General features: G+C 36.1%; 1 protein-coding gene across 1 annotated transcript in view; it reads left to right on the top strand.

Annotated features, from left to right (window-relative positions):
• LOC112026514 (DNA ligase 4) overlaps positions 1-26,954 on the top strand; it is a 58,052-nt gene that overhangs the window by 29,294 nt on the left and 1,804 nt on the right. Inside the window, exons 15-28 of the mRNA XM_065775787.1 lie at positions 6,302-6,434; positions 6,546-6,580; positions 6,681-6,739; positions 8,931-9,014; positions 9,443-9,538; positions 9,634-9,682; positions 9,832-9,919; positions 10,066-10,260; positions 11,028-11,153; positions 11,278-11,377; positions 11,458-11,560; positions 11,983-12,113; positions 12,253-12,414; positions 13,920-14,075. Of these exons, the coding sequence (XP_065631859.1) occupies positions 6,302-6,434; positions 6,546-6,580; positions 6,681-6,739; positions 8,931-9,014; positions 9,443-9,538; positions 9,634-9,682; positions 9,832-9,919; positions 10,066-10,260; positions 11,028-11,153; positions 11,278-11,377; positions 11,458-11,560; positions 11,983-12,113; positions 12,253-12,414; positions 13,920-14,075 (1,517 nt within the window). The remainder of the gene's footprint in view (positions 1-6,301; positions 6,435-6,545; positions 6,581-6,680; positions 6,740-8,930; positions 9,015-9,442; positions 9,539-9,633; positions 9,683-9,831; positions 9,920-10,065; positions 10,261-11,027; positions 11,154-11,277; positions 11,378-11,457; positions 11,561-11,982; positions 12,114-12,252; positions 12,415-13,919; positions 14,076-26,954) is intronic.

Genomic DNA, 26,954 nt, shown 5'->3' on the forward strand with positions numbered 1-26,954 from the left:
ACTTGAGGTATCTAATTACGAGGAAAATTGGGTCACAAAGTGGGGAGACAAAATTTAAGAAGTTTGTTGAGTTAAGTAGTGGTGCTAAACCATTTAATTGATCGAATGGGTCAAAACCATCCACCAATTTGGCTGAATCTAAAAGCAAAGGAGTCATGTCAAATAATTCCAGTGGAAGAGACTTTAAATGCTTTAAGTGTGGTGAATAGGTCATATAAGTTATCAATATCCAAAGAAGAGAAGCTTACACGTTGGAGTTTAAGATGAAGAAGAAGGAATACTGCAAGATGAAGACCATAAGGATGATGCATTTGATTATGGAGCGTTTATTGCAAATGACTTGGAGGAGGACGAGGTGGATACTTCTCTTGTTTATGACCTGGAGGGGGACGAGGTGGATACTTCTCTTGTTTTTGTAGTGAGACGCATTTTAGTAGCCCTAAAGTAGAGAAAGAGGATTGGAGACGAACTTCAATTTTTCAGATGTTGGTTCGTTGTGGAAACCAAGCTAAAAAGCTTATTATTGATGGCGGAAGTTGTATGAATGTTGTCTCATCTTTCACAGTTGAACGCCTTAAGCTTCGGGTAGAATCTCATCCTCAAACATACAAACTAGCTTGGATAGACAACCTCTATTCTGGTAACTCATAGATGCCTTGTTTCTTTTTCTTGTGGTATTTATAGTGACTCTATCATGTGTGATAGAATTCTTATGCAAGTTACACATATCCTTTTGGTTGACCTTGGCTCTTTGATCAAAATTTCCAACATGATGGGAAAGAAAACACCTACACTCTAATGGTTGGTGAAAAGGAGTTTGTTTTGAAACCTTAAGTGAGATGGATAAATTTAAAGGATTGAAGCCAAAAGTCATTGAAGGAAAAGAAACAGAACCTAAAATTTCTGTTGTAGCAACAAAAGCTCCCAAAACAGTAGTTGATCAGCCTATAGAAGTGCCTCAAATTCTAGTGGATTTGTCCAAAGATTGCACTAATTTCTCTGTGAAAAATTTATCAAAGCCCTTATGTACTATGGATGAGTCCGCCACTAGCTTTGTCAAAGGAACAAGTTGTCTAGTGAGCAACATAGGAGATGCTGGGTTGAAGATACATGCAACTGAACAAAGGGAGATTGAAGTAATGCAACAATACTTGAAAAGAGATGGAAACTGTTGATGAAGTAGTTGAAATTGAGAAGGCAACATATCAAAATTACATGGCAGGAGTGAAGACTATAACACTTGAAGCATCTTATTCCCAAGTTCATGTTGCGTGCCAAAGCAGGGTTCTATTGCATACACCAACTTTTCAAGATTGATTTTGTCATTCCTGAAAAGTTTAATGGGTCAATTGAATTAGTGAGTATATCATTATCATTATTGTTGTCACAAATGAAGAAATAAAAGGACATTCAAATTCAAAGTATTTATTCAATGTTTAAAGAAACCAAGATTTTTTTTTACTTCAAAACTTGAGGTCTAGTTTTCTCCAACCAAGGGAGAATGATGCAAGAGGCAATGGGAAGATAGATTTATTATATTTTATTTGATTTTATGTATCAAGGGCAATTTTGTAATTTCATAATATTCTGGAATGAGTTGTGCTACTAGTCCATTAGATCTTCTTTTGAGTTTTATTTTAGGTTTGGTTATTTAGTTGGACTCAGTAGTAAAAGCCTAAGGAGTCCAAGTCCAAGTCTTATTAGGGTTTTAAGAAATCCTAGTTCAACTAGGATTATTTATTAGACTTCTATTTAAAGGGTTGTAATGCTTTCTATTGAGATGAGAATGTTTTCAGAATTTAAGAGCTATGAAGCTTTCTTTATGGTTTGTGTGATGCAACCTTCTTGGAAGTGTGATGCAACATTCTTTGAGGTGTGATACTTGGAAGTCTAGGTGTGATGCCTAGAATTTATCTATTTTTTTTAATTTTACTATTCATGGTTACTATTCACATCACTGTTCACAGCAACCCAAATCTTGATTTTCACCTTTGTTTTCATTCCCAAACCTGTGATACTTAAGAAGTCTAGGTGTGATGCCTAGAATTTATTTATTTTCTTTAATTTTACCATTCATGGTTACTATTTACATCACTGTTCACAGCAGCCCAAATCTTGATTTTCACCTTTGTTTTCATTCCCAAACCCTACTAATCCTAGTCCCCTTTGGAAACCCAATAATCCCTATTATTTTGTAGTCTATTCCCCACCAAAACCGAACCCTAATTCTTCAAAACACAAGCTATCCAGATTTGCCCCAAGAGTTGTAAATCAGGTTTTGTTTTCCCCCTTGTCCTAAGTCGCTAGGAGGATGGATTGTTCATGGGCTGACAAGACATTTTTAAGTAATAAAATTCATTAAGTGAAGAAGTGCAAAAGGAGTGCAACCGTAGTGCACAAGGAGGATACCAAGGGAAGCGCCCCCCCACCCCCCTAAGTCATCTATCCAGTGCTGGCAATTCAACAGTTGGAGATGTTGCACCGGCAACCATGTTAGCCTTCCGGAGGCTAGAGATGCCGCACACAATCAGTGCCAAAGGTCCGGTAACTAAAGACGTCATTTTGTCAACCATTATTCATGGTCCGATCACCGAAGATACTGCTTTGACAGTGATCGCCGGCAGTCCGATTGCCGGAGCCACCATTCCAACTACCAATTCTAGCAGTCTGGTCATTGAACCTCTTTTAGCGGCTTTGGTGCTGACCATTAGTTTTGGTGGTTGGTTGTGAAAATATTTTACTGAAAATTTTTTACATGTAAAATATTTTATATTTGAAAATATTTTACTTTAAAACAAATTGAGTGTAAAACATTAAAGAAGCATGTCTCCATAAAGTCATATCTCAATTACAAGAGTCCACACATGCTAAAATATATTTTAGGATATCACACTCCACATTAACAAATGGGACTAATAAATAATTGCTAACAGATGAAATCGAGTTGATAATAAAAGGGGGATTTGGGTTCATCAAAACATCTTATAGTTCATATAGAATTTTACAATCAAAATATGCAATCGGTACAAGGTATTGAGCCTAGAATTAAACGCAATTTTCTCTTTTTTAAGAATGATAAGTTAAACACACATCCAAGTTAAGAGATACTATAAAGTATTGAGACGAAGAAAGTTTTTCCTTAGCACGGCATTTGGAAAGTTAGGGTACCTCCAAGGGTAGCTTATTTCCGTGTGCACTGTATGGTGTTAAAAAAGACGTCAAGTATTGATAATCAAAGAAGATGAGGGTTGATACTTACAGATTGGTGATTTATGTGCAAGAACTAAGGAGAGAGTGTGGCTCATCTTTTTCTTAATTATGCAGTGACTCCGGAAGTGTGGTCTTTGATTTTCTGTTTGTTTGGAGTCTCTTAGGTAATAGCATTTCAAACTTGGAAATGTTGTCATATTGGAAGGGCATTTAGGAAAAGAAGCAATGGAGAGAGATGGAAAATTGTTCATGTGCATTTAATGTGGTGTATCTTGAGAGAAAGAAATACATGTTGCTTTGAGGGAAAAGTGATAAATTTGGCAAAGCTGAAGTTCGTATTCCAGAAGACTTCATATGAGTGGATTCCTAGACACCATAAACTTCCGTTAATTTTATTGTACATTTTAATATAACACAAAGAACCTTTCTAAAGAAAAGCTCTTTGGACTCGCCTCTAGCTAGTAAAACCTACAAGCAACTAATCCCACCCACCAAAACCAGTTGCCAGGTAATACAAGGGCATTCACCCAATAGCAATTATTTTTTGTACCTTTATCTTTTTTACCCCTTTTTTTTTTTTTGGGGGGGGGGGGGGGGGGGGGGGGCTTCCCTTGGTANAAGATATTACACTATACCAATTCTAAAGTCCAATAATGCCCAAGCATAATAATGCAATAAAAATAAAATAAAATAAAATCCACCAATAATAACTCAGCTACTGGGCTTATTTGCACCTGTAGCTAAATGACAAGTTAAACTTTTGCCCCCAAATGCATGGTAAATAAAGCTGACCTGTTCTCAATGGTTTCTTTGAAGAACCTCTCGACATCATCCACATTATGAGCAATAAGTGACCAACAAGGCTCCCCTACATAAGCACAAATAAGACACTATATCTAACCATAAATATACAAAAGCTAATAAATTCAAGATTAAAAAATTGAATGGGGTGGGTGGTCTTTTTTTTGTGGGGGGAGGGGAGGGGGGGGATGATGCAGGAAAATCCAAATGCAACAAATCCCAAATACGACCTAAGGTTACATTTATGGACTAATTTTTGGACTAGCAATATAAGATTACATTCTAATGCTCCATTTGTTTTTGCTTGAAAGTAAAATATTTTCTAAAAATGTTTTCCCATTTTCAGGTGTTTGTTTGCAGGTATAATATAATCAAACTTGTATAATATTTTCCATTTACTGTAAAATCCTTTATAAAAAGTTGTAAAATGTTTTACTTTTGAAAATTTGGTAAACATTTTCCAAAAACACACGGTGGCTTCCCCTACCCCACCTAGTCGCTAAGTCATCTATCCAGTGCTGGCAATTCAACATCTTCTCAGCCACCCTCACCCCCTTTAAAAAAAAAAAAAAACTGCCACCATTTTTTTCCTCAGTTTTCTTCAAGGACATTTTTAGCATTATATATTGGGCTTATAGAGGACTCCAACCTTTGGATTACTTACTTCAAGTTAGGTTTGTGTATGAAGTCTGATTTACAAGATTGTGTATAAAGCATATGCTAGAGGATAGCATGGTGAAACTATGGGCTGTGTTTCTAAGGTTAACTTGAGGAAGTTTCAGTGTGTTTAAATTTTAAAAGCATACCTAGGCAGAAGATTTTTTTGTTTCCTAAGAAAGAGTGAGTTGGTCCAAGTTGAGGGAACAAAAAAAGGTAGAGGAAGACCGAAAATCACATTAGTGGAAGTAATGAAAAAATGACATGTCAATTAAGGGAGTAATAGAGAGTATGGATTTAGACATGGTAGAATGGAAGAAAAGAATACATATGGCTGACCCTAACTAATTTTTCTAGGATCTAAGTTGACCCCAAAATTTTGGGACTAAGGCTTTTCTAGGAAGCACCGTTGTGGCCTGACGTGGGGTGCGGCCACCGATGCGGCTGCCTGCACGTCGGTGCCGGGTCTGAGTTTTGTTTTGTTTTGTTTTTTTTTTTTTTTTAAGGATTCGTGCCGACTTGGCTTCGATTCGGGCCAATTCGCACCGAACTGGGCAGATTCGGCTAGAATCGGGTCGTATCGGCCGAATCAGATCGTATCGGCCTGCGGCCAAAACTAACCGAAGCGGCCGAAACAGGCCGAAATCGGCCTTGAATCATGTGTGAACAGCCGAAATCGGCTTTGAATGAGGCCCAAACATCCTAAATTTTTCATTCCTCAATTTTATTCTAAATATTTGTTGCTTCTTTTGTGCTTTCTTTTTTGTTTTGTGTTTTGTTTTGTGTTTCTTGCCTTTGAAAATATATTTGAAATGAAAAGGATAACATATAGAAAATATATAGAAAAGGATGTTGTTTGCATGCTTTCCCAACAGTGAAATATATTTGTTATCATTTGTTGTTTGCATGCTTTCCCAGAATGTTGTTTTGCATGCTTTCAAAGGATGTTGTTTGCATGCTTTCCCAGAATAAAAATATATTTTTGCCTTTGAAATATATAGAAAATATAAATAAAAATATTTTTAATAATTTTTTAATCACCGCACCCCGCCGCACCCACACCCTATTTTTTCAAAAATTGCCGAGTCCCGCACCCGCACCCGTGCTTCATAGGGCTTTGTTTGTAGTTGTAGGCCTAGGCATAAATTTGTCCCCCGACATTGGCATTATGAATGATTTTTCCAGATACAAATATTCGCACCCAATTACCCATGGCAATGAGACCTAAACCAAAAATAAATACCAAAAGGGTCCTGCTACTGTTTTATGTTTGTGTCTGAGTGCATGAAGTCTCTATGATTGAAATGATAATCTGCAATTCAAAATGATCAAAACCTGAATTATAACTCATGACTCTGTTCATATGATGTTGTGGCTTCTCTTGCCTTGGATCTTAATTTAAAATTACCCAGCCTAACCCTTAGTTCTGAGCAAGAATAGAGTGTAATTTCAGTTTGTAGTTCGAGTTCTGGTACATGATTATTTCTCTTGTTCTAGAAGTATGAAATCTACTGCAAAATAAAATAACAGAAAACCGTAGTATTTGTATTTTATTTTGAATATTGTTAAAGTTAAAAGTTTAGTGACCCAAATATATTTGTTTGATTGGTCCTTAAGCATTAATTAGTTTTAGTTCTTTAGAGATGAAGGGATTGTTTTAAAGGACCTTGGTTCCAAATGGGAACCTAGTGATCGGACTGGAAAGTGGTTGAAATTGAAGCCTGAGTACATTCGTGCTGGTTCTGATCTGGATGTTCTAATCATAGGTCTGTAATTTAATTTTTCTCTTTCATTTTAAATATATATATATATATATATATATGATAAATACATCAAAGCAACATATTAGTTGCCTTTGCTTGCATACGTTTTCATAGGAGGATACTATGGATCTGGACGCCGTGGTGGGGAGGTCAGTTTTCCATCCTTTGTAATGTATAATTTTCTTTTCTCCGCATAATATATGTTTTATTTGAAAATCTACATATGGATATAAGTACTTACTATTGCAGGTAGCTCAATTCTTGGTGGGCATTGCAGAGCTTCCAGCCCCTAATACCTATCCTAGACGGTAGGAGTTTCTCAACAATTAGCTTGAATTTCTATGGTGACTACTGAGTAGCTTTATACCGGTAAAAATACCACAGAAACACCATGTTTATGGTGGTATCATCTACATATATGTTGTTAGGAACACAGTTGGGGGTTAGTGTTCCTTGATGATGGAATTCGGTTCTTGAAGTTTGGGTGGCTGGTTTTAGGTGTTTATGGGCTAGGGGATTTGGGGGTAGCAAGGGGTATGAGAAGGTCTAGATGTGGAGTGATGGTTCTTGAATAGAAATGAGACTAAGATGATAAGAGAATATTGAAGGAGAGAGAGAGAGAGAGCTGAAATTTGTAGAGAGAATTCAAGAGAGACATCTAAGCAAATGAATCACAATTCATTAATGAGCTTAGGAGTTACAAGTTGAGTATTTATACAAGTTCATGCTCAATTCTTATTGGATGTTCATCCTCTAGTCCCTATTGGATGATTGATTAGCACACGGAGTTTATTCCCCACACTTGACATGTGATAGATGAGCTCTAACTAATCCCTTGTATGTGCTACCATAAACTACTCTAACTTACTTCCTAATTGACCCTTTACATGAGAACATTCAATTCTGGACCTCCAACTCAGGTTCTCAACTGGCCAACAAGTGTTTTTAGCCTTCAAGGAGCTGATGTAGAAAAATAGAGGCAAGAGGAGAAGCATATGAAAATCTGCTCTCGTGTTACGAAATTAGTGCTGATTTAAGCCATCTAAGTGCGGTTAAATACTCTAGTTTCTACTTCCTCCATTTCTTGAGTCGACAAGGTGGTTTCCAGATTGAGTTCCTTTCCTACATTTTTCGTATTGTATTCAAACTGTTTTGGGTTCACTTGTGAAGAAGAGCTGATGTTTTGTGTTAACTTTCACTATAATCATGGATTAGAAAGCGGCAAGGAATGGCCTTTATACTAGCTGGATATCAAGGTCTTTGTGTTAATATTCAAAAGAAGGTGTAAAGGTATTATGGAGCAACCAACTAGTTTTATTGTTTAGGGGGTCACTGAAGGTTCGCAAAATTGAAGAGAGCAATTAATAGCCTCAAAATATCTTGTATTGCATGATTCAATACATTCAATTAGGTAGTAGCAACATATAGATTGAAAAAGAAACAATGTCAGATCAGATTATTCAGTTTTATTAGAATAAGCTCTAGTGGAGTGCTTGTTCTTGCTATGTAGATATCATGGTTGGTTCTGGCATTTATATAAATAGTATCAGGGCATCAAAGGCCATTTAGTAGTCATTCTGATATGAAAGATTTGGGTGAGTTGTACTTTCTTGGCAGCAAGGTTGCAAGGTTGAAGCAAGGTGTTTTACTCTTTCCAAGAGGAAGTATGTGTCTCATACCTTGTATATGAAGATCTGACAAAATGTACCCTGATTTGCTAAGGGGAAGTTTTCATATTACTTATGCGGACAGCAAACTGATTGGTGATCAATAGAGGTGTATTTGTATTGACTCTTTCTAATTGCTAATTTTGATTGAATATCAACATTATGTGATAGAGGGTTACTTGGATGTGAGTATGACCATTTAGAACCTTTTTTTAATTGGTAATTACACAAGCACCTAGTGGGTCTTGAACCCATGGCCTTGCCCTTTGACCTTATTCTTACAAGGTGATAAAATGCGATTTAAGCTAGAGCTTATTAGCAACGAAACCATGAGGACCTGATAAAATGCGATTTAAGCTAGAGCTCATTAGCAACGAAACCAAGAGGACCTTAACCTTCCTGAGGTAGGAGATAAATTTTGTTTGTTTTTGGCCTCTAGTTTTGGCTGTGCAATTGAATTTGATATGGGGTCTCCAACATGGTTTCTTGCACTCACGAAGAGTTGTAATCAAACTGATTATATTATGGATACATTTTCTGATTTTAGTTGGATTGTTATTTTATCAAATATTTTAGGAATACAAATGCTTTAATTTTTGGTTTTGGGTTAGCCTTTGGATAATGGGTTTAGCTCATTATTTGGGTAGATTGAATAGTTGACTGGAATGCATGCTAAGCTTGTGGTCTTGAAAATCCTAAAACTCTGAACTAATTTTAGGTTGCAGCTGATTTAATCCACCTGATGCTCAGATTTTAAAATTGTAATTGTTGTTTGTTTGACATGTATGCACAATACGTCCATGAAAGATTCTAAGAAAGTTCGGTCTTGCAGATTTCTTTCTTTCTCCAGAGTGGGCACTGGACTTTCTGATGACGAGCTAGATGCTGTTGTAACTAAATTGAAGCCTTATTTTAGGTACTTCTTAGATAACTCAAATACTTAAATGCTAGAAAAATGTGTTTCCACTGTTCTGTTGGTTAAAAATGTATGCTGAGCTAGATTATTTAGTTGCAAAGCATCTAAAACTGCTTTGGCTATGAGGTATGCCTGCCTGACCACTCAACTTGGGGGGTATCTGACCTAAACTTGATCTCATTGCTGATTTCCAGTATGGCTTTGGTCAAGTTTAGGCATAATAATTTGATTCAATATTTGGTAAGTGAGAAAAGTGCCACTGAGATGGATTTTATTCTGACATCCAAGGATGTCATATAGGTTAAGCATCAGAAGAGGGCTATAGATGTGCTTTCTTTTGCAAGCTACTAGGCATGAAGAAGCTTTTAGGTGTTTTAAAATGCTATATGCAGGGTTTATTCATTATTTATTTCACTCTGCTTTCTTAGGAAATATGAGTACCCACAGCAGCAACCACCAAGTTTTTATCAAGTAACGAATAACTCGAAAGAAAGACCGGATGTTTGGATTGACAGCCCGGAGAAGTTAGTAGCTTTTATATTACCTGGTGCAATATTGTTTTTTTTTCTTTTTTAACATCAATACTATATGTTACCCCCTTTTATTGACCTTGTTGCAGATCAATAATTCTTTCAATTACCAGTGATATCCGAACAATAAGGTCTGAGGTGTGTCCTTAAAACTACACAATTTCCATTCAGCTAACTTAAAAACCATTTTTGTACTTGGAAGTTTGTATTTTGTTACTAAAGTAGTTAATTGCATTATACCAAATTTATGCTGTGTCACTATACTGTTGATCTGTTCATTCGGGCAGGTATTTGCCGCTCCTTATAGCCTGAGATTTCCGCGTATTGACCGAGTGAGATATGAAAAGCCTTGGCATGAATGCTTGGATGTGCAATGTAACTAGATTATTTACGTTCCAATGCTTCTCTTGGTTTTCTCACTTAAGATGAATAGTATATTTTTATTTTGCTTTCCTTCCATATTTCTTTGATTTAAGCTTTTAACTGAATTATGTTCGATTAAAACTTTTCTTTTGTTGCAGCTTTTGTAGAACTAGTACATTCAAGTAATGGTACTACACAAAGGGGGATGGATTATGGTGGCCTTCAGGAAAGTAAGCCAAAACGAATGAAAACCTCTAAGAAGGGAAATGTCTCCATTGTTCCTTCTCATTTAAGTCAGACTGACGTTTCTGACATTAAGGGAGGCTCGTCAATATTCTTGAATATGATGTTTTGTATCCTATAGAATTTTTTCTCAGTTACCAATTTCGTATCCCTCAAGTGATTGACAAAACATCTGATCTTTTGAACTGTATTCGGTGTTGTATACATAACTCTGTGTCTTATGATATATAAATATATGCATTTTTTTTTTTTTTTAGGGGGGGGGGGGGGGGGGTGAGATTTAGGGTTTGAAAAAAGTAAAGGAATTTTGAATTTACTTGTCTGCAAGCCCCTGTTGAGATAGGGGCAAGGCCCTTAGTGTTTGTTCCTCAAGGCCTGCCCTGGTGGTATTCCTATATCTCTGCTCACCTTGCATTCCTTACTCCAGTTGGTGGAGATATATGCATTGCCTTTCACTAAGGGTTTGAGGCTTAGAAACATGTAGGGAAGACACAATTCTTGTCATTGAACCAGTTTCTGCAATCCATTGGACTGTCTCAATTCTGACCTCCTCACAGAATCTGCTAACACACATAAACCATATTATTTATATACTTCATAGCACAATTGCGTGTATATACTGTTGATACTGTCATGCTCCATATTATATTTTGATACTAGTTTCCCTTGGCATAGAAAAAAGAAACAGGTGAGAGAGGATGTAATGCAATACATTTAGACAATGCATTCTTTTTTATATCATGTTGCATGTCTTATCTGTTTAATGATGGAGACAATTTGATTGCATTTAAAATGGGATTTTAATCTTAATGGTTCTTTTTATGTTAGAAGTTGTTAAATTATTTCAAAGCTGTGCTAATCTTTCCTTGACATGTAGACTTTGTTAATGTCCCACCAACCCATTCTCTTGATTCATTCCACAAAATGGTTGCTGAGAATGGAGGGACTTTCTCAATGAATTTGAACAACTCAGTTACCCATTGTGTTGCAGCTGATAGCAAGGGTATTCTTCTCTCGCTTTGAAACTCATGCATGCACAACCACTCACTCACACAGGTGCACATATGCATTCACAAATGCATATCTATTACTGGCTGGAATATATGATGAATAAGAAAATCTGGCAGGGATTAAGTATCAGGCGGCGAAACGTCATGGAGATATTATTAATTACTCTTGGATATTGGATTGTTGCTCCCAGAAGAAGCCCCTTCATTTACAGCCAAAGTTAGTCATGCTTTGTAATCTATAAACTTACAGACAACCTTTTATACTAGTAAAGTTCATTTGGCTGTTTTCTGTTGAAGGCACTTCCTCTTCCTTTCCAATTCATCAAAGAAGTTACAAGAAGAAATTGATGAATTTTCTGACTCTTACTACCAGGATCTTGATCTTGCAGACATCAAACAGGTATATCTGCATAGGAGCTTAAGTTTTCTACTTTAAATTTGTTATTGTGATTAGGGTAATTAGTGTGATTTATGTGATTGGGAGAATTAGAGTCTGCAGCCTAAGTGAGGTGGCTGCACTCTTTATATATAACTAACATAAAATAAAATAGATTACAAAAAGCCCTTTTACGCTAATTAACAAAATTTAATAATATTTTGTGCTATAGAGAGACTATACCATTTATGGAAACTTTGAAAAAGTAATTATGGAAAAGAGGAGATGAAGTCTTGCTATGAAATTCCAGTACAACGATTTTGGCTTTTGAATACTTAGTGTTGCTATTAATGAAGAAACATAGAGCAAGCACTTGATAAAAATGGGATGATGTTTTTTAAAAAGTGAGAAAAATGAGATGATTTATTAAGTTTCGTTCTTTCCAGCTCTTAAGTAATGTGAACAGATATGAAGATACAAAAACTGTTGACTGTTATAAGAAGAAGTACTGTCCAAAGGAGAAATGGTCTCGTTTTCATGGCTGCTGTGTTTACCTTCACCCTCCAGTACCATCTTTGTAAGATTAGTGATCAATTACAAGTTTACATTTATTGGTGATCTATTTTCTTTGAATAAACTGATTTACCTGGTGTTCTGAACGGTTTGTTTTTCCAAACAGCTGTTCAATTGTATTTAAGTTTAACTTTTGTGTGAAGGAAACCGGATTGGGAAGTTCTGATGGGGCTTGCATTGAAGAGGTTGAAGCTTGTGGTTTCCATTGCTGGTGGAAAAGTCAGTGACAGTCTTGTCCTTGCTACCCATTTGGTAGTCTTGTCAGTACCAGGTTTTGAAGTGGACTTCGAAACTGTATTAAATAGGTATGTTTGTGTTATGTGTTGATCATGGATTTTTGGTCTTTGTATTTGAGGATGACTGTTGAATAACTTACAGTCAAAGTGTTTCATTGTCAGATAGTTTACGATTTCATCAATTCTGGAGACGAAGTTCCTTTTTATTTACTTATTTCTGTTGTAACCACTTCCATTGTGGTCCTATCATGACACTGCACCACATCATAGTGTAGGGCATGGTGTTAGCTACAATTATATATAGTTGATTAGATATTAAATTATTCATCAATTTTACTTTTCTGATAAAATTGACAAAGGGTCTTCCTTTCTAATGTGATGTGGCATGAATTGATCAACAATTTGTTGGTGAATGGTGAGAACTTGATCATTCAGGATAATACTTTGATTTTCTCATATGAAGAAGTGCCTTTCGGATGCATTACAGCTTGCTTATTGAGATATGTCTATGATAAACTAAATTTTCTAATTTGTTTCTTATCTTGACCATGTTCTAAGCATTAGCAATGGGGGGGGGGGGGGGGGTAGGGGGGGGGGGGGTGTGTAAAACCCCCCAAATTGCTATCTTACCAACATACACGCCTAAAATTTGCTTTACCCGGGTATGCATTGCTAAATTTGTTTAGCAACTGTGAACGGTAAATTCTCATATATACCAACTACTGTAGGTATATAAAACCAAATATATTATTTTATTAAAAAATATTTCCTCTTTCTCTCTCTTTAAATGCAAATAAAGACTAATAAAAGAATATTTAAATAAAATGGTAAAACAATAGAGATTGGGATGTCTGGTGTATTGTAAAGTGGGTTGGTATAATAGATAAAATAATTTTTCAGATAGTAAAATAGCAGTTGCTATGCAAACCTAGATGTGAATGCTAATGCATGGCTTTTGTTATGGCCATTATAATGGGGTGATATTTTCAAAAATCCAATGAATTATGGATTTGTTAGTATGAAATATGCAATGGTACGATGGAAAGAAATATCACCACCACAACTATGATTATGCTTGTTATAATAGTTCGTTATGTGTGCGCTTCTTTATTTTATTTACCATTTTTTTAATTACTTTGTGGTTAATGTTAGTGTTATGAATTATATATAATTATTATTGTATTAAGTTTAATAAACTTTGTTAGAATTTTTCCATTATAAAAGTTGTTTTTCCACTTGTCATCCTGAGAGGTATGAGCATATTCTTTTGGTTGTTAGGCCAGTCTCACCTTTCATGCAATTCCCGTCCATAGAATGATCACATGTCTGATCTTATCTATTTTCTATCTTCCAAATTATTATTATTCAATTTGTTCTCTTTTTGATTGCACTATCAATTTAGTTTGTTATTTCTTCTTCACTTGCTAACATTTTTCCTAAGACATACCTTGACCCAATACCACTCATTTGCCATGTAAAACACCTTTATTTTGTTGCTATTTTGTCTTCATGTGTGAAGGAGAGCTTATAATGTATTTTTCTTGTATCTCCCCCCACCCCACTCCCTTTGACAGCTTCACTTCATCAGAGAAGCATCTTTTAATGAACAAGAGGTTGCATGTTGTGAAATATCAATGGTTAGAAGACTGCATGGAGAGGGATGAAAGATTGCAAGAAGAAACATATAGCTTGAAGACCATTGAGGTGGAAGATTCAAGCACTGTAGAATGGTGAGTTCCTATATGCTTTTAGCTTTATAGGATAATGCATATGCTTTGAATATTTTGAGAATTGGCATTCTGGGAATTTCAAATCCTCTGCATTGGAAGGTCTATGCGAGTTCTGATTTGCAATAATATTGATTAACTTTGGAAGACTACAAACTGCTGATAACTTGGAATCTATTAATCTATTTTCTCCAAGAAAGAAATGATTGAATTATCAAAAATGGATGTTATCATGAGACAGAACAGTAACATGAATGGTTAGATCTCGTTCTAGATTAATGAAACCCTTAAATCCGTAAGGGGCTCATTGATACACAAGTAAAACCTAGAATCCACCCAAAAAAAGAAAAAACCCATCCGAAAAACTTATTTTGGGAGTCAAAATATTGCATGCCTATTAAGGCTCCAAAAAATTTATCTTGGAAGTCAAAATATTCCTAAACTAATCTTAATTGATATACTACCATAATAGGACTCTAATTTGACTAAAAAACCCTTAAAAACAGATAAAATCAAGGAAATAAAACCCTAAAAGCTAAAATAACTAAAATAACATAAAAATTAAAAAATAACAAACAAGAAAAATTAATCCCCATATCTTGTCCTACATCATACCCCTCCGCTTGAATGAAACTCAACCTCAAGTTTGCGTATGGAAGATGAAATCTTCTGGATGCAGGTTCTTTAAGAATTCAGCTCTATACTAGGTTGAGATTTAAGAGTTTTAGGTTAGAAAAGAAAGAATATTGATGGCTGTTTTGGGGCTGAAACAGGGGATAAACAAAAAATAAAATACATAAAACACTAGACAATCACACCTAGGTCTTCCAAAGCAATCACACCCTCAAAGCTTAAAATAAGCTGTTGAATTTTATTAATCAATCTCTAAATGAAATAATATTGAATACAATAAAGCCTTTATATAGAGGCCGTTGTTAATCCCTTTCCTAGAAGGACTTGGACTCTAAATAACCTATTCCTAGAATGAATAGGAATACTAATAACTAACAAAAGGACTTAATAACTCCTAAACCAAATAGGACTAAAAACATAAAATAAGACTCATGGGCCTCTAGGATAGCCCATTCCAGAAAATATGGATATTACCAAATTGCCCTTATTGTAGTAAACTAATTAAATCTGATCCCACAGCTTCCTAACCTAAAAGACTCAATACTAAGACTCAATAATAACTAAGATAACCTATCAAAAGTGCTAAGAAGGTCCGAGATCAAAACTAGACCACAATTCTTGAATCTTTGTATATTTAATCTTCTTTTCCCTGCAGCTCTTCATTGTCCACACCACTTCTGCTCCAAATAAACAGATTCTTTGAATACTTCAGTAACTTAACCCTGTTTTGAAACTTGTATCCTTGATATACTATAGCATAAAATTTCTTCTCAATGGCCATCAATTGATTTACAACATTAATTAACAACAGATTGAAAACAAAATCAAAGTTTTCTACTCCCAAAAAATCAATAGCCTTTGATGTGTTGTTAGTGGGGATCTTGAGACTTGAGGGTTATGTTCTCTCCTTTATATCTAACTCCAATTAAAACCTCCATATGATTTCTAACAATTTCCAACTCATGATTTTTTCCAATCTCTTCAATCTTACTTCATATTTTCCTCTTGAGCCTTTTCAACAACCTCTTGCAAAACAATATCTTGGCCTTCAATCTTGACTGTTGGAGGAAATTGGTGAAAAGGAAGGCTGTTTTAAAAAGCTAAGTTGCTTAGAAAAAAGAAAGAATACTAGCTCTTTAAGAGACACGGTCTTGGAATAATACCTCACAGGTAGAGATTTCTTGGTTTCAAATTCAACTAGTTATAATAAGTGTAGCTGCCATGTGATAGGCCAAAGCCTAACAAACTTCTCTAACTAATTGATAGGCTATTGCACTTACTAACAGTCTTATCAACTAACTAACTTTTTGTTACAAGTAAAAAGAACTACTTATCATAAAGCACTAGTAAACAGCTAACTTTAAAAATGAATTGCATTAGGACTGCCCCTCTCTGGAACACACTTGTCCTTAAATTTAGTTAGTTGTAAGCTAATCTGGTGCATGATAGGGCAGCAAGTGATGCACATTTAAACTTGTGGAAATGTGCATATGATCTGGTTGTTCACTGATCTACATTCTTGTTAGTTGATGTATCAAGCTGCTGCATCGTGCTAGAGATTAAGGACTGTTTCTGCTTTGTGTCAAGGCTGCAAGTGTAAGCAGCCATGTAGATGCTCTTGCATCCAACCTTCTTCATTTTGACCATTGGGTTAGGGCTAGTGTTTCCCCTTTTTTTGGTTGCAATGTGTAACGATCTCCTTTCTTGTATAAGTTGAATGTGTTGCTCCTTCCACTTGGAATGGTTTGATATGGACGTGATCTTTCACACCCAAGTAAGAGATGGCAAACATCCATGGTTGTTACATTACAAAGAATATAATCTTGAAAGTCATTAATTAAGAACACTAAGAACTTTCTTGAATCTCTAACTTCACCTTCTTTCTTGAAGCGAAATAGTTTTTGTAGTTGGGGCTGGTTCTATTCATGATTGTTAAAAAATTCTTGTGACACCATATCCTTGTAACTACTTCTTCTAAGCCACTCGTCATCCTCCATTTCTTTCTTTGGAACTTGTAAGACGTTTGTTACTAATGATAAATCCTCTTCCTCCTCTATATGAGCATCTACGTCTTCTTCCACATATTCATCATATACAGGTTCTTGAATGCATTCCCCTCCTTTATTGTTATCAATACCATATCACACATTTCTTCTTCTTCTTCTTCTTCATGTTGATCATACACAGGTGCATTAATCAACATATCTTCTTTGGGTGCTAGAAAGGTGTTATCAAAGATTAAAGCTATACCTTCTTCTTTGTATGCATTGGCTGCCTTTGATGAATCAAAGGCCACATTAACAAAAAAAAAACACGTTGCTGCATTTCCCTTATCATTATTGGTCTGCCAAGAATCATTTTTGTAGATAGCTTGCAAATAGTTGAAAGGCAGAAATTGCTTTTGCAATTTCCGCTTCATTTTGAACCATTCTTGGATCTTTCCTTTACCCCTCCTAAATCTTTGATTTTGGAGTTGTTCCCACTAGGTTGAAGCTCTTCCTCTCAAGCTTGATAGAGACCAACTTCACCTTCTTGGAATCTTGGACTTTATAGTACTCAAAGCTCTTGATTTGATTCATGGTGTCCCCAAATTCTTCAGGATTCAGGCTCCTTGGATTTTTGGAAGGTCAACTTTGATGTTTGGCTCCCATTTTGACTCTTCTCTTTGAGGAACTTGCGAATGCTCAAGACCTGGCCTCGGTTCTTGCAAGGGCACTTGCTGATTTCCTCTCACAGGTTGGCCAAATGGGTTGTTGAAGTTGCTGTTGCTATCTGCATCAGCATCTTCAGATTGTTCACCGTCACCTCTTTGATGATTAAGCTGACTTCTCCTTACTTCCTTAGTCAAGGCTTTTAATTGCCTCCTTAGCAATTCTATAGTCAGCTCCAAAGTCATCTAGTGCACTCCTTGGTTTATTTGCTACTGCTGGTAGGGATGAACCTGCTATGAGCCATCTGGTGCACTCCTTGGTTTATTTGCTACTGCTGCTTGGGATGAACCTGCTATTGGAAAACATAGTTTTGCATCTCATACAAAACAAGTAGTGGAAGCAACACAAGGATCTATTTCATTCAAAAGAGATAACAAACAACTTTGAATTTTAGAACAAAGAATAGAAAACATACCTTGATGTAGTGAAAATCGAAAACAAGAAGTAGATAGTATTCTGAGGAGACCTTCAATGTTCATCCTAATTCCACATGGTGCCCAATATGTGTGGTTTCTCAATAAGTTCTTACGTACTTATTTTTCCTTCTGTTGAAAACTGTGTTCAACAGAGATCAAAGGGAAAATTGTTTTTTTCTTCTTTTAAACGTACGTATGTTTTAACAGCCTAGCCTCTTATTTTATTTAATAACTCTTATTAAATAAACAATTTATTATCTAATTGGGTTAGCTATTTGGGTTAGCAATTTGGGCCAGCCTAATTGGGCATTAGTGTGTGGCTTAGGATGGGACCAAAGGGACTCCAATGGGCTTCAGGTGACGTAGGACAACCGCACTATATCACTAATAAAATTAAACAACGGCAAACAAAAGAATAAACCCTAGGAGTCAGCACATAGGGTTGCTTGGAGTTAGCACCAAGAAAAACTGAAATCGGCACCAGTGTAAAAGAAACACATGTTTATTATAATTCTCAAAACTGTCTTACAATAATTAGAAAAAGTGCTTAAATAGCAAACAACAAAATGCATAAAGAAACCCTAATTATTAAATGATCGAGCTTGCTTAATCTTCAAGCCCAATTACTATCAAGCTCCATCCATAAGGCCACAGGTTGGGGCGTCTTCTTTTTTCTCTTCCGCCCATACATGCACATAATTGGAGGCCTGCACTTCATGTTTGCACCAACTCCCCCTGGGTGGGAAGAACTCGACCCCGTCAAGTGGAAATCTGAAGAGCTTTGGTAGTACTCAAGCAAGTCAAAATCTAGTTGATGTAGCTCATCTCAAGTAATCCGTACAATTAAAATATGGTCCCCCTGCCAACGAACTAGGAAATGGTGAACTCCTCCATCACTTGTAGAAACAATTTGTTCATCTAAAATAACATCAATAGATTGTTTATGTGCATAGGGCAGACTTATGGGCATAGGGGTTGGGATAGGGGCATCAATAGGATTAGGCAAAAGCTCATCAAAAGGGGTATCAAGAATAATCGTTGGGCCTTTATAAGCAACTAGATCCTCTGTATTAAAGGAAGAGCTAATGCCATAATCATGGAGAAGGTCAATGACATGCATTTGGGCTAATTCGTTTCAATACCTTAAATGGTTCGACACTATAAGCCTGCAATTTCTTAATGGTCCCAGAGGAAAACCATTTAGGTCGAATGTGAATCATGACATAATCACCTACACGATGTCGACGAGTGTCAGCATGAATATTATATTGAGAATTACTTACTTGAATTCTTTTCCGAATCTCGTTATGAAAGTCATGAATATGTTGTGCAAGTGCCTTAGTAGACTTAGAAATTCTTACATGTGGGGACATGGGCAAAAGATCTAAGGGCATCCTAGGTTTATAACCATGCAAAACCTCAAAAGGACTAGCACCTATAGACCTATTTACAAAGCTATTGTATGCAAGTTGGGATGTGGGAAAAATTGAATCTCAATTCTGATTGGCTTCACCTACTAGACACCGGAGGAGGTTGCTTAGACTATGGTTAACAACCTCAGTTTGACCATCAGTTCGAGGGTGAAATGTAGTGGAAAATTTCAATTTGGTGCCTACTAAATGCCACAAAGTTTTCCAAAAATAACTCATGAAACGAACATCCCTATTAGACACTATTGTTTTGGGAAGACCATAAAGTTTGACAATCTCATCAAGGTAGAGCTTTGCAATCTGAGAAGCATCAGAGATCGAACATGGTAGAAAATGAGCCGTCTTAGAGAAGCGATCAACGACTACTAGAATGGAATCGTGTTTCCTAAGGGTGCAGGGCAATCCTAACACAAAGTCCATACTCACATTTTGCCATGGGCGATCTGGCACAGGTAGAGGTGTATACAAGCTAGTGTTTTGCTTGCGATGTTTGGCCAGTTGACATTTATGACACTGACCAACTATCTTGTCAATGCCCCTCTTAAGGTAGGCCAATAGAATTGGCATTCCACTTCCTTAATTGTTTTGTCTCGACCAAAATGACTTGCAAAACCTCCGGCGTGTGTCTCTCAAACTAGGAAAGCTCTCATTGAAGACTGAGGGATGTATAACTTGTTGGCCTTGAACAAGTAACCATCTTGAAGAGTATAATCATCTAGGATTGGTTGTGAGGCATTACTTAGGCTAATGTAGAGCTCTCCAAAATCTAGGCATGACTCATAGTCAGGGCCACTCAAATCCAATAACCTTAACACTCATGACTGATAGCAAAGATACCCTTCGACTTAGCGCATCAGCAGCCTTATTCTCAACTCCCACCCTATGTTTCACTACAAAGGAGTAGCGTTGTAGAAGTTCAACCCATCTACCATGCATAAAATTTAGTTTCTTCTAGGAATGGAGATAGCACAAGGCTTTATGATTAAAGTAGCTAACAAATTCTGGAGACAACAGGTATTTGTCATATGTGGAGTATTTTTGCTTAGCATCATTCAATTTCTCACTAAAATAAGCAATTGGGTGGCGCTCATGACTAAGTACTCCACCTATGCCAAAACCTGAGGCATCACATTCTCTTCAAAAGGCTTAGTAAAATCAGGGAGACACATGATAGGTGCCTCAGTTATCTTTTGTTTCACTCCATTGAAAGCCTTAGTAGCAACTTTCGTCCAATTAAACTCCCCTTGTTTCATACAATTAGTGATGGGGGACATAATGGTGCTATACCAACTGACAATAAAAGGATGTGAGCCCACGAAAGCTTTGAATGTCATGGATATTTTTGGGCTTAGGCCAATCCACAATTGCTTGAACCTTTTGGGGGGTTAGCTGAAACTCCCTTTGAAGATATGGTGAAACCTAGGAAAATGACTTGATCGGTAAAGAAATAGCACTTCTTGAGGTTGCCATATAAACTCTCATTCTTAAGGGTAGTACAAACTTAAGTGAGGTGGTCTAAGTGTTGCTTCCTAGATTTGCTATAAATGATAATGTCATCAAAGTACACAACCAAGAATTTGCCCATTAAAGGCTGGGCATTTGTGTCATCACTCTCATACTCATATAAACCATCTTTCGTCTTGAAGGCAATTTTCCACTCATCACCAGGACGAACCCTAATTTGATGATATCCACTTTTTGAGTCAATCTTTGAGAAGATTGTTGCTCCAGCCATCATATACAACATGTCATCCAATCGAGGGATGGGGAAACAATATTTCACAGTGATCTTGTTGATAGTACGACTATCAACACATATCCTCCAAGTTCCATCTTTCTTTGGAGATAAAGAGTGCAGGGACTGCACATGGATTCATACTTTCATGAATAAACCCCTTTCAAAATAGTTCTTCTACTTTCCTTGCAACTCGGCATGTTCTGTGGGGTTCATCCTATAGTGAGGCAAGTTTGGTAGGCTTGCTCTAGGCACAAAATCTATGGTGTGCTATATGTTACACATGGATGGTAAATGATTAGGGAGTTTCTTAAGGAAAACATCTTTAAAATCTTGGAGCATTGACTTCACTTTTTCAGGAGGCTCCTTACGGGCCTCCCCATTGAGTTCCTTGGCAACTAAGCCAAACACAACTAATTCTTGAACTGCCACTCTTTCAAATGCCTTTGAGCTTATGATGTTCAAACCTTTCGCCCTTGACACTTCTTTCTTCTTGCTCATGTCAATTGGCTTGGGTTTCAAAGGATTGAGCACAATTTTCTTACCTTCAAACACATATGAACAAGAATTGGATTGCCCATGAAGGCTAACATCCAAATTATAAAGCCAAGGTCTACCTAAGATAATATGCCTTACATCCATGGGAATCATGTCACACCATATTTCAGCCTTGTAGGTTAGGAATTGAAGCGGGACATCACATCTTTCTTTTATGGCTATAGAGGAGGTATCTACCTAAGGAACTTTTTATGGGTTAGGGTGTGTGCTCAATTTCAAGCCTAGGTAGGAAACAACACTAGAGGACACCAGATTAATACAACTCCTATTATCTATAATAACCTTCCAAGTTTTGTCCCCGCACTTGGTGTAAGTGTGGAAGATGGCATTCCTTCGCCAATCATTAGTGTCTTTCTATTGTGCCAACGCACACCTTACCATATTCACTTCGGGCTTTGGACACCAAAGATGTCCTTGAAATCATTAACTTGGGGAGATATGGCTCAAATGCATGCAAGATAGCTAGGATCATCTTCCCATTCTACTTCAACATCCTAGATCTATTCATCATTTGGGTCATACACTAGCTCCTCTACATCTTCTACCTTCTCTTCATCTTCTTAATTGACAAGGGTTTTAGAGAGACATTTAGCTGCAATATGTCCAACCCTATTGCATTTGAAACATTGGAGGTGAGAACCTAATCTTGAAGGCTCGTTAACCACGCCCTTTCCTTTATCCTCTTTTCCTAGTGGGGTGCTATTAGGGTTGACCTTAGGAGGGGGTAAGGCAAGTCTAGATTTGCCATCAAAAGCTTGAGGGGTACTTCGGAGCTCAAAATGTTGCCAAAAGATAGATTTGGATGCTAATTCACAATTCCTAGCGAGCTCATATGCCTGGTCTAAGGTAGTGGCCCCTCGGGTGATAATCTCGTCTAGTAGGTCAGCATTTAAACATTTCTTAAACCTATTGAGTGTGACAACCTCTTGACGATTTGAATTCGCCTTTTGAGTTCCTTGAATTTCTCTATATATTCAGCCACAAGAGATGTGCCTTGCTTCAAGGGATCCCATTCCTCAAAGAGGGAGCTCCTATAAGTTGGAGGAAGATAATTCCTTGAGAGTGCATCCTTCATCTCAAGCCAATTAGTAATGGGGGGTTGATGTCATTGCCTAACGGTATCCTCAAGATCCTCCCAAAAAGGTCGGCTCTTCAAATTAACTTCATCCTGGCACACCTAACTTTCTTATCCTCAACCCAATTGTAATAGTCAAAGATTTTCTCCATCTGATGTAACCAATCAATGAAACCCTCGGGTCTCGAAAATCATCAATGGTGGGTGTTTCTATCTTCTCCTTGGACATCCTATCATCATAATCCTTGGGCCATTGTGATTACACTGACCATGCTCAAAGTTTGGACCCTATTAAAGTGACCGTGATGATTGTGTCTAAGCATGTTATTTCCTCCTATGTGGGACATCTCACCTTCATGGTTATTGCTCTCTTTTTGAGATGCTTCAACTAGCTCTACCTTCTCTAGTAAGGCTTAGATGGTTTTTGCTAGGCCCTCAATGGTTTGCTCTAAGGAAGACTTAGTTTCAGAAGTGGATTGATGTTCAAGGTTTGACATGATGCAACCACTATGTAGATGCATGAACTAATACATTTATGAATGCAGTTGAGATTTGGAAAATTTTTCAAGCAATTAATTCTCAATATAAAATTAAGGTCAAGCAAGTGTGCGTATAGAGACTAAGTCAATGAATCAAAGGGATAAATTGCAGTCAAGTAGTGATAGTGTTCACAATATTGAGAGATAGCCCAAATGAAATTCAACTTCCAATAAGCTCCACAATTAAAAATAAGAATCAGTACTTCAAAGAAATTGGTGCAAAAGTTTTGTTTTTTGTTTTTTGTTTTTATTTTTATTTTTATTTTTATTTTTATTTTTTTTTCTTATGATAGACACTGAAAGAAGGAACTAATAATAAAAAACAACTAACTTAAGCACAAAATGGGTAGGCCACAGGAGTTATGGTGGAATATATGCACATAAAAATATAAAGATGATATCTGAAGGAAACAAAATTGAGTCCACCAAAGGAGAGTAAGAAACTGTACCCCTATTTGGGCCACCTTACTGCACTGGGATGACACGACTTGGCTCCTCAAGTGAGTGGGTCTGTTTGGACAAAGTGGGATTGTGCACGTGCAACTTAAGAGTCCAATACCTGAAATGGGCTGTCACATATAATACCTTCTCACTTTCTTTCTTTTGTTTTCTGTTCTTATGATTTTTTTTTTAAATGAAAAATATGGCTGTAAACAAGTCAAGCTTTATCGAGTAGTGCATGTTTGGGATTGGCTCGTCAATAAAAATCAAATACTCAAGCTTGACTCGAGCTTGAGACAAGCCTAAAAGCAATATTTAAACTCAAGCTCGTGAGAATGTCAAAAAGCTTGAGTTCGGCTTGGCTTGGCTTGGCTTGATTAATTAGTCAAGCCAAGCTTGAGCTCAAGTCAAGCTTTTTAGCTTGGGATCCAAAAAAATTGCATCACCAAAAATCAAGTAAACAAAATACAATAATATACTCATTTTATCATGCCTCTAATTCCACTGGTGATTATAAATTATTCAAATTACAACTTTACATAATTAAATTCATCCATTCATCATTCATTGTCTATAACTTGAGTAATTGTTCAAAATACAATTTTTATATCCACATTTGTCATCCATGCAACTATAATTTTCACAAATCTAAATAAATTAACATTTCAAAACATATATGAATAAACAAGCTATAAATTAATATTCTAAAACATATGTGTCATGTCATAATAATGAGTTTATTTAGTAAACATATATCAAACTATAAACGAGCCTAAACTTGGCATGTTTTTATCAAGCCTTATTGTTCATGAGCGTGTTCACAAACAATTTTTTTTTTTTTTTGTTTGGGCTCGGCTTGTTTATCAAATAAGACTAAAACTAAGGCACAAGCTTGACTTATTTATAAACAAACGAACATGAACGAACTTTTTATTGAGCTGAGCCCAAGTTGTTAATAAATGGCTTGATTTGTTTACAGTCCTAATGAGAAATAATAAAATACACAATACAAATACGAAAGAGACTGAAAGAAACAACAGAAACTCAAAGATAACCCAACGAAACTCAAAATTAAAACTCTCTGCGATGAAGGTCTTCGACTGGTGTTGGGGATGGACGGTTGGTGGCGGTGTGAAGGCAGGGAAGATAGTGGTAGCGTGAAACAAAGGAGACTGGTGGTGGCTTGTCTTGGGGCTTGGCAATGGATTCAATGATCTCAGCAATGGTGAGTTGAGGTTGGTGGTGGATCTCGGTGTCTGGTGGGCTAATGGGTCTTGCGTGGGTCAATTTTTTTATTTTTTATTTTTGGCTTGTGGTTTGTGGGTTATGTGATCATAGGTGCCTAGGCAAGCATAGATGATGGTCACATGCTTGGAAGGAGTAGCTGGCTTCTCTGTTGGCTTGGGGATGAAAAATTCATGTGGATAAAGGGGGTATATATAGACTGGGAATGGTTTGGGATTATTTAAGATCTCATAGGATAAGACGTTGAAGGGTAACGTCATATTTGTTGGTTTGTTCTTTGATGGTTTTGTTTCTTCAAGTGGTTGTCTACGGTTGTGTTGCATGGAATATAAGTCTGCTCTGATACCAAAATTGACGCAGGACAACCACACTATATCATTGATAAAATTAAACAACGGAAAACAAAAGAAAAAACCCTAGGAGTTAGCACCTAGGGGTTGTTTGGAATCAGTACCCAGCAAAACTGGAGTCTGCACTAGTGTAAAAGAAACACACATTTATTATAATTCCTAAAAATTTCTTACAATAATAAGAAAAAGTGCTTAAATAGAAAACAACAAAATGCATAAAGAAACTCTAATTATTTAATGATTGGGCTTGCTTAATCTTCAAGCCTAATTGCTATTAGGCTCCATCCATAAGACCATCGGTTGGGCCATCTTCTTTTTGCTTTTTTGCACATATGTGCGTATAATTGGAGGCCTGTATCTCATGTTTGCACCATCAGACTTCCATTAACTCTTGACAAGCTCAAAGTTACCACTAATTATATAACATGTACCACTATGCAAATATAATTGCATTCTAGGTCTTATTAATTAATTTTATCCCAAGAGTATAATATAATATCATTTGACTCCCTTCATGAAACATCTGTAGTGAATAAAGTCATAATAAACTGCCACTTTATAAATCACTATTTTATCCCTTAAGTCTGCAGTTTAATATTTTAGTTATTCATATATTTTATGAAATCTAATTTCATTAAATAAACTTTAGTAACACTTTACTAAAGTGGTTGGGCCCAACACCTTGAATAAACAATTCCTATTAAATTTATCTTAATGAGATATTTCATGTCTTTTTAGATAGAGATTATGAATTCCATCTTGAGAATATGTGTTCCCTCAACACTACGTGCGGTTACCCAACATACTGAGGTTTTCACTCATGCTTTTCTATATATATTCCTATACATATATTCCTGTTTTTTGTACATATTTTTTCCGGCTACTTCATGCTTTTAATGAATTACTCCTCTTAATACAGTTTTTCTTACCTATAAAACTTATTAAAAAAAAAAGGTCAATAGCCCTTAAAAAAAAAAAAAAAAAACTAATGTGTGGATGTTCAAAGTGCTAGTGGAAAATAAAAAAAAAAAAAAAAAAACGTGAAAATGCAAAACGCAGACGTGAAAACGTTAAATCCAAACGCATACTCAATAATAATTCAAAATCTAAAGCCTCCTAACAGGATATATTAAAATGAAATAAAACCCAATTATGAGCGATCTCATGAGATAAATAACCTTATATCAGGGTCTCCAACTATTAACTTATTCATTGACCCCAAGCAAATCGCTAATAAAATTTTTGAACCCAATCTAATAAATCATTTTTTTTTTTTGGTTCAGATACTACAGGCAATTTGGTACTTGGTAGTTATTTGGCTTTTGATTAATTTGTGCTGAGAAATATATGATATTTCTATAGTTAGTAGAGATAAAGAGTACAAAGTTGTATTGTGTCAAATTTCTCTCATTTTCTATAATGATTTTAATTATCTTTGATATATAACATCATCGCTACTTGCAATTTTTCACCTTAATTATTATTATTATTATTATTTGTGGAAAGTTTAAAAATACGATCTTCGATCCTATCCATGAGACCCTCTCACAAATCCTATGTAGGTTTCCAGATTTTAACAACTGTACTTACAACGAGGTACATGGATGGCTTAATTCTGATATCTTTCTATTGTGAGGGAAATAATAAAAATTAAAAGGAAAAAAAGAGAGAGCTAATGATGTCTTTTCCTTTTTCTCCATTTTCTTTTTATTATGGGTAAAATTAAATCAATTGAGAATTAATAGAAGA

This window comes from Quercus suber, unplaced genomic scaffold (genome assembly GCF_002906115.3).
Source record: "Quercus suber isolate HL8 unplaced genomic scaffold, Cork oak 2.0 scaffold_119, whole genome shotgun sequence".
Classification (NCBI taxonomy): Eukaryota; Viridiplantae; Streptophyta; class Magnoliopsida; order Fagales; family Fagaceae; genus Quercus; species Quercus suber.